General features: G+C 37.5%; 1 protein-coding gene and 1 pseudogene across 1 annotated transcript; one reads left to right on the forward strand and one right to left on the reverse strand.

The window, feature by feature from the left end:
• On the forward strand, positions 1–918 carry LOC125392993 (olfactory receptor 5AC1-like). The gene has a single exon (XM_085677901.2). The coding sequence runs from the start codon at positions 1–3 to the stop codon at positions 916–918; it is 918 nt and encodes a 305-aa protein (XP_085534027.2).
• Positions 919–6154: 5236 nt separating this feature from the next.
• On the reverse strand, positions 6155–7557 carry LOC125392729 (olfactory receptor 5K3-like; annotated as a pseudogene).
• Between the last annotated feature and the right edge of the window lie 627 nt (positions 7558–8184).

The raw sequence follows: 8184 nt of genomic DNA on the forward strand, positions 1-8184 counted from the left end.
ATGGAAGAAAATTGGACCCAGCCAGCTGAATTTTTTCTGAGAGGAATAACAGATCGTCCAGAGCTACAAGTCCCCCTGTTCCTGGTGTTCTTCTCCATCTATGTCATCACCATGGTGGGCAACCTTGGTTTAATCTTTCTCGTCTTGAAGGATCCCCAACTTCACACTCCAATGTACATTTTCCTTGGAAGTTTAGCCTTTGCTGATGCCTGTTCTTCAACCTCTGTTACTCCAAAAATGCTTATGAAATTTTTAAATAAGAATGACATTATATCATTGGGTGAGTGTTTTTCCCAATTTTATTTTTTTTGTTCAAGTGCGACTGCAGAATGTTACCTTCTGGTAGCGATGGCCTATGACCGCTATGTAGCCATATGCAACCCTCTGCACTATGCAGTTGTAATGTCCAAAAGTCTCTGTGTTCAGTTCATAAGTGTGTCATATCTAATTGGACTTCTACTTACCTCAGTTCATGTAGCATTGTTATTTAGGTTAACTTTTTGCAGTTCCAATATAATAGATCATTTCTTCTGTGATCTCATACCACTCTATACAATTTCTTGCACTGACCCATTCATTAATACCTTGGTCCTTTTCATTTTTGCTGTTTTTGTAGAAGTGAGTACTTTTATGAGCATAATAGTTTCTTATATCCATGTGCTTTTTGCCATCCTGAAAACAAAGTCGAAGAAGGGCAAAAGCAAAGCCTTCTCTACCTGCAGTGCCCATCTGGTGTCTGTTTCTTTGTTCTATAGCACCATCTTTGTAATATATGTGATATCAGTATGTGACACAGAAAATTATCAAGGTAAACTGTATTCGTTATTCTACACCATTATCATTCCTCTACTGAACCCCTTTATTTACAGCCTAAGAAACAAAGAAGTTTTAGGTGCACTGAGAAAACTCACAAAATAATCACTATTTTCTGAAAACCTTGAAGTGTTTTCTATCACCAGATACTCTCTTTTTAAGTTCATCATAATAATTGGCACTATATGTTGCAGATAATGTAAATTTTTTTACATATTGTTAGGTAGAGCAATAAAACAGACAAAAATGCCCGTTCTTTTTATTGTTGTTGCTGCTGTTAAAATAGTGACATCTTTAAGGGATAATAGAGAATAAATAATTGTTTTTGAATCAAACTCAAAGGAGAACATGAATTATCTGCAAATTATTTTCTTCATAAGATTAATACATTCTTTTTCTAAGACATGTGCTTTATATTATTGAAACAAAAACTCCATATGTATGCATTCAACTTCTTTTTTTCATTTATTGATTTTTTCTTTTATACATAAATATACTGCAAAATATCATAACTAACATCCACTATCCCCTCTCACCCTCTTCCCACACACCTGCTGATTATCTTCTTACTGTCAAAGGAAGCCCTTCCCCAATCGCGTGTTTTTGCACACCTGCTGTATTTAACACGGTCTTTGCAATTATGAACATACAGCTGTGGAGGATGCTGCACAAAGAACACTGCACTCCTGATCCAAAACAGGGGAGAGAAAGCTGTAGTCAAGCTAGAAGCTCTCTCTCTCTCTGATGAGTAGCCCTAGCCGTTAGAGACCAGAGAATACTACAGAATATAGTTTTCACAGAACCCCTCTTCTTCCTCTGGCTTTTACATTACTTTGGGCCACTCTTCTTTTTTTTATCAATTTATTTATTTATTTATTAAAAATTTCCACCTCCTTCCCTTCTCCCAATACGTTCCCACTCCCTCTCCGCCTCTATCTCCAGTCCTAAGAACTGTCAGGGTTCCCTGCCCCGTGGGAAGTCCAAGGTCCTCCCTGCTCCCTCCAGGTCTAGAAAGGTGAACATCCAAACAGACTAGGCTCCTACAAGGCAGTACATGCAGCAGAATCAAAACTCAGGGCCATTGTTCTTGGCTTCTTAGTCGCCCTCATTATCAGCCACATTCAGAGAGTCCAGTTTGATCACATGCTCCATCAATCCCAGTCCAGCTGGCCTTGGTGAGCTCCCATTAGATCAGTCCCATTGTCTCAGTGGGTGGGCGCACACCTCGTGGTCCTGACTTCCTTGCTCATGTTTTCCCTCATTTGGACCTTGGGAGTTCAGTCCAGTGCTCCAATGTGGGTCTCTGTCTCTATCTCCATCCATCGCCGGATGAAGGTTCATATTCCTCTTTTTTGGTCTGGATGAGAAACTTCTGTAAAGCGAAGGACACTGTCATCACAACAAAAAGGCAACCTACTGAATGGGAGAAGATCTTTACCAACCCCGCATCAGACAAAGGTCTGATCTCCAAAATATATGAAGAACTCAATAAACTAAACATTAAAATTCCAATTAACCCAATTAGAAAATGGGGTACTGAACTGAACAGATAATTCTCAACAGAAGAAGTTCAAATGGCCAAAAGACACTTAGGGTCACGGTCAACCTCCTTAGAAATCAGGAAAATGCAAATCAAAACAACTTTGAGATACCATCTTACACCTGTCAGAATAGCTAAACTCAAAAACACTAATGATAGCCTATGCTGGAGAGGTTGTGGAGAAAGGGAAACACTTGTCTATTGTTGGTGGAAATGCAAACTTGTGCAATCACTTTGGAAATCAGTGTGGTGGTTTTTCAGGAAACTGGAAGTCAACCTCCCTCAGGATCAAGCAATTTCACTCTTTGGAATATACCCAAGAGATGCCCAACCAGTTGAACAAAAAAGCATTTGTTCAACTATGTTCATAGGAGCACTATTTGTAATAGACAGAACCAGGAAACAACCTAGGTGCCCATCAATAGAAGAATGGGTAAAGAAGGTGTAACACATCTACACATTAGAGTTCTACTCAGCGGTAAAAAGCAATGACATCTTGAATTTTGCAATTCAAATGGATGAAAATAAAAAACACTTTACTGAGTGAGATAACCCAGACTCAAAAAGAGGAATATGGTATGGACACATTCATAAGCGGATTCTAGCCATAAACAAAGGACATTGAGCCTATAATTCGAGATCCTAGAGAAGCTAAATAAGAAGGTGAAACCAAAGAAAATCATATAGTTATCATCTTGGATGTTGGAAGTAGACAAGATTGCTGGCAAAAGTTGGGTGCATGGGAGTGGGAGGGTGGATGTAAGGGGAGATGGGTAGAGAGAAGGGAGAAGAGAAAGATTCGGTAGAGCTTGGGAGAATGGGATGGGTGGGATGGAGGAAGGGTAGATATGGGAGCAGGGAAGTAAATATCTTAATTAAGGAAGCCATATTAGGGTTTGCAAGAGACTTGACTCTAGAGGGGTTCCCAGGTCCAAGGAGAGGTCCCCAGATTGTTCCTTGGACAACAGAGGGGAGGGTGCCTGAACTGGCCTTGTCCCATAGCCACACTAATGAATATCTTGCATATCACCATAGAACCTTCATCTGGCGCTGAATGGAGATAGAGACAGAGACCCACATTGGAGCACTGGACTTAGCTCCCAAGGTCCAAATGAGGAGCAGAAGGAGGGAAAGTCAGGACCACGAGGGGTGAGTCCACCCACTGAGACAATGGGACTGATCTAATGAGAGCTCACCATGGCCAGCTGGACTGGGACTGATGGAGCATGTGATCAAACTGGACTCTCTGAATGTGGATGACAATGAGGACTGACAGAAAAGTCAAGGACAATGGCACTGAGTTTTGATTATACTGCATGGACTGGCCTTGTAGGAGCCTAGTCTATTTGGATGATCACCTTCCTAGATCTGGAGGGAGCAGGGAGTGTTGTGCCCAGAGCATGCACGTCCCTTTCCCAGAGGGAGACCACCAGAAAGTAGAGTGGACCAGACTGTAAAATGTAAGGTTAACTCTCTTTTATTGCAAGTACAAGCAAGTACAGCCCATTTCTGGCTGCCCAGGAACTTCCTCTACATTACCCCGAAACAACAAGTTAGAGAGAGAAGTTAATATTTCTCTCCAGGGTTAGTTTTTTAAAAAGTGCAATTTACAAAAAGGTTTTTTGAAGTGGCTTTTGGCATGGTGCAAGGCCTTCTGCTTCCTCCTACTCTGATGAGTCAGCTTTCTGCTTTTTCTTTTTGTTTTACTTGTTATCACCAGGTGGCTGGCTGGCTAAGTGACCTTGTGCTTGGAATCTCCCTGGTGGGAGGGGGAAAGGAAAACGTTGTTAATCTATGTTTCTAATTTTAAAACATTTTGCTAGGAAATTCTTGTCCCTTTAAAAATAAGGGGTGAGGGTCTCTCATTCCCCTCTCCTCTTTGGTCCTAAGGGGTCACAATCCTGTGCCTATAGTTCTTCATCAGCCCTATTGATGTCATCATATATCCCAGTTGTAAAAGGCCTGAGTGGAGTATACACTTGTTGTACGATAAGTTGTATAGTTTTCAACCTTTGTTTTACATATTTGAGTACTTTATTAATAATATAGGGCCCAAAAGTGAGTGTCAGGAGGAAGAGTAACAGGGGTCCTACCAAGGATGAGATGAGGGTGGTGAACCAAGAGGATCTGGAATACCAGGTCTCAAACCAACTTTGGTTGGCTTTATGTTCCCTTTTCTCTTTGCTGAGCCTTTATGAACTTTTGACATGGAATCTTTTACGATTCCTGAGTGGCCTGTATAGAAGCAGCATTCTTCTCCTAAAGCTGCGCATAGCCCTTTTTCTTTTAGGAATAGTAAATCTAGGCCCCTTCTCTTTTGTAGTACCACCTTTGCTAGTGAAGACAGAGACTCTTGCAGTTGGGAGATGGAAGTTTCTATTCTCTGAATGTCCTCATCTATAGGAAGGAGAGGTTTAAAGTATGAGTGAGATTTCAGAAGTTTGAACTCAAGGGTAGTGCAAACACAAACTTCTCATTATTACCAAAGTAAGCAAAATATGAGGTGACATTTACAGTTAATTTAAGAAAACACAAGTATAGTGAGGGAATATATTTTAATAGGTAATATAACATTCTTAACCTATTTATTGTTAGTTACTTGTATGCTTATTTCATGGTTGACCATTTAGTACTGGAAAACCAATTAGTATCTTCTGTGAAGAAGACTATTTCTCCTGTTCTCAGCATTCATAAGTTGCATCTAGTTCTTTGTATATGGTTTAAGCATTTAAAGGTATTCTACAATTTCCCAACGTTGAAACAGCTAGAGAAAACTCATCAGAGTGAGACTGGGAAAAATACTGAGTATTTCAGGTTAAATCTTTATATCCCAGAAAAACATAGAAGAATGTCTGATTAGTCACTAGGAAATAAATATTACAAGCTTAGCACAATAAATACGACATTTTTGATCATTCTTTTCCTTTTTTACTCAATAGCTATTTCTTTTTAAATATTTACAAGTTTCAATAGTTTTCTGCTCTGTCAGGCTTGAAACACTTCTCATCACTTAAAAAATAGTGAACATTTTTTGAATTGGTAAAGATATTGTGATTCCTACAACTAACAAACAATGACAATACCATGGAGGATAAAATGTTTGGTTTAATAGATAGATACATTTGGGAGCCGCAGTGCCATATATGATGGACAAATAATCAAATGAAGGAAAAATTAAAACACATAAAATCTCATTGAAATACCATTGTTTTGAAGCATGGATTTTTAAGACTTACACATATAAACTGGTTCAGAAAATCTGAGAGTAAAAATGAATAATACTTCATATGAGAATATTCTAGTTAGAGAATAAATATTTTGAATGAGTTCTTATTAAAATGTAACCAAATAAAAGAAGAAGTATCAAGTTGAATATCATTTACCAAAAAGATTAGGTTCCAATGATGGCATTATTTATGATAAGGTCATAAATAAAAGATTGCAAATTGCTTGAAATTTTAATACCTGAAATTGGGAAAGTTTCTAATGATATTAACTGGATGCCAACTTTGGGGATACTAATTTTTATTTCTAAAATACAATAGATGTATTGGCAATTGAGATTAGAGACATTCCAATAGTTCAGCCATCTTTAATGAATTCCTGAGAACTTCAAGCATATGTTAGCACAATTTTTTAATATTTTATAATTTTATAGAAATGTTCTTAGGCTTTCAGGATTTAATAAAATTACTTTTTCTCATTTACCACTTTCTCATGTGTATGTTCAGAAAATGTCATGTTCAACTTTAAATCAGTTGTACAATAGATCTGGTACTTTTCTTTTCTAATGTTGCAAAATCATCTCTTTTCCATGGTCCTTTTCACCACATTTATGACTTCCTTATTTCTCAGTCTGTAAATGCAAGGATTTAATAAAGGAATTACTATGGTATAGAAAATAGCAACAGGTATATCTTTATCTCCTTCAGTGACTGAATGTGGTTGAGCATACAGGAAGAGAAGGGAACCATAGAATATTGATACAGACAGAAAGTGGGATGCACAAGTTGATAAGGCTTTCCCTCTACTCTCATTAGATTTCAATAGATACTTTTCATAGTGAAAAATATATAAAAATAAGACACAAGAACTATGGTAATAGTAAAGATTAAAATTGACCCTGCCAAAATAAATAATATCAACTCATTGATATGTGGATCAGTACAGGATATTCTATATAATGGAAGGATATCACAAAAAAAAAGTGTTTGACTATATGTGATCTACAGAAAGTTAACCTTAATAAAAGTCCCACTTCAATCATAGGATTCAGGGTTCCTGCTATGTGGATTCATTCTGATTTAAGAAAAATCCAGTTTGACCAAGGGAGACCACCAGAGAAATCTCCAGTAGGAACAGATGACCCAGATGTCTGAGTTCTTCATCCAGAACAGGTTCAAGACTGCTGCCTGAGATGATCAAGACTCACAGGATACTCCAGTCTGGACTTGATTATAACTCTAAATTTTCTTTAGGTCCCCATAAGATTATCAGCGCCCCCAATCAGCAGGAAGTAGCCTGGAATACTATGTCCATATTCCCCAAAAATGGACAATGGATATTTTCCTTTGTTTTTATAAAAAAAGAAGAGGAAGTGGTGTGGGAGAATTATCTGTATTCTGACAATCATGTATTTTAATGAAACGCTGATTGGCCAGGCAGGAAGTATAGGTGAGTCAACCAGACAGGAAGTAGAGGCGGGGCAATGAGAACAGGAATATTCTGGGAAGCAGGAAGCTCCCTCTGTCATTCCTGCCCAGACCTATGGTAATCTGAAGGCAGAGCTTCATGGACATCATGGTGTGGTACTGCAATGTGTTACATATTGTTACATAGTGGTCATAGGCCATTGCTGCCAGAAGGAAGCTGTCTGTGGTCTCAGCAAGACAGAGGAAAGAAAACTGTACCACACATTCATAGAGAGACATCTTTCTGTCCACAGAAAAGAAGTTCTGTAGCATCTTGGGAGTGGCGGCACAGGAGCAGCAGGAATCCATGAGAGCCAGGTTGCCCAGAAAGATGTACATGGGTGTGCGAAGATACCGTTCCATATATATCAAGACCACGAGCCTGAGATTCCCCACAATGGTGACCAGATAGATGACAGAAAATACCATGAATAGAAGGATCTTCAGGTTCGGGTGATCTGAGAATCTCACCAGGGTAAATTCTGTTGTCACTGAGTAGTTGTTCTCAGACATTTCACCTTGCTTATTGTCACTGCAATTACAAAGATATAAAATCATAATGATGGAATAGCAATTTTTTCTTCTTTTTTTATGAGGGAAGATTTTTTTGGTGTACCTGCTATTGTCTCTGGAATGCAGCTAACTATGCTTCTTGAGAGTATTTATTTCCATACCATTGACATCTATGATTTCCAAATTTAACTTACATTTTACAGGAATAATTTTATTGTTACAAAACTGACTTATTTTAATTTGGAAAAGTTTTTCCTTTATACATTCATGTAATTATATCCTAAAAATGTAAGGCACTCATATTTTACTGATTGCTCTAAAATAATTTTGATGCCAGGTGTGTTAAAAATCATTAAAATAAATTTTGAATAAAATTTTCTATAAATATGCTTTTTTGAGTGGAAAATATTATTGTATTAAATGGGAAGAAGAAATGTTTTAAAAAATATATTGTCACCATTTTTATGAATTATATTTTTATGAATTGAACAATTATTACTAAGGAATATAAAATGTATAGCTATCTGTAAATACAATTACCCACAAGTTAAAGAAATGACATTTTTATAAACATTGAATCTGTTTGTGCCATTATTTCCATTGAGTTTTTGAAATATTTAATTCCTT

This window comes from Myodes glareolus, chromosome 2 (assembly GCF_982192425.1).
Source record: "Myodes glareolus chromosome 2, mMyoGla1.1, whole genome shotgun sequence".
Lineage (NCBI taxonomy): Eukaryota > Metazoa > Chordata > Mammalia > Rodentia > Cricetidae > Myodes > Myodes glareolus.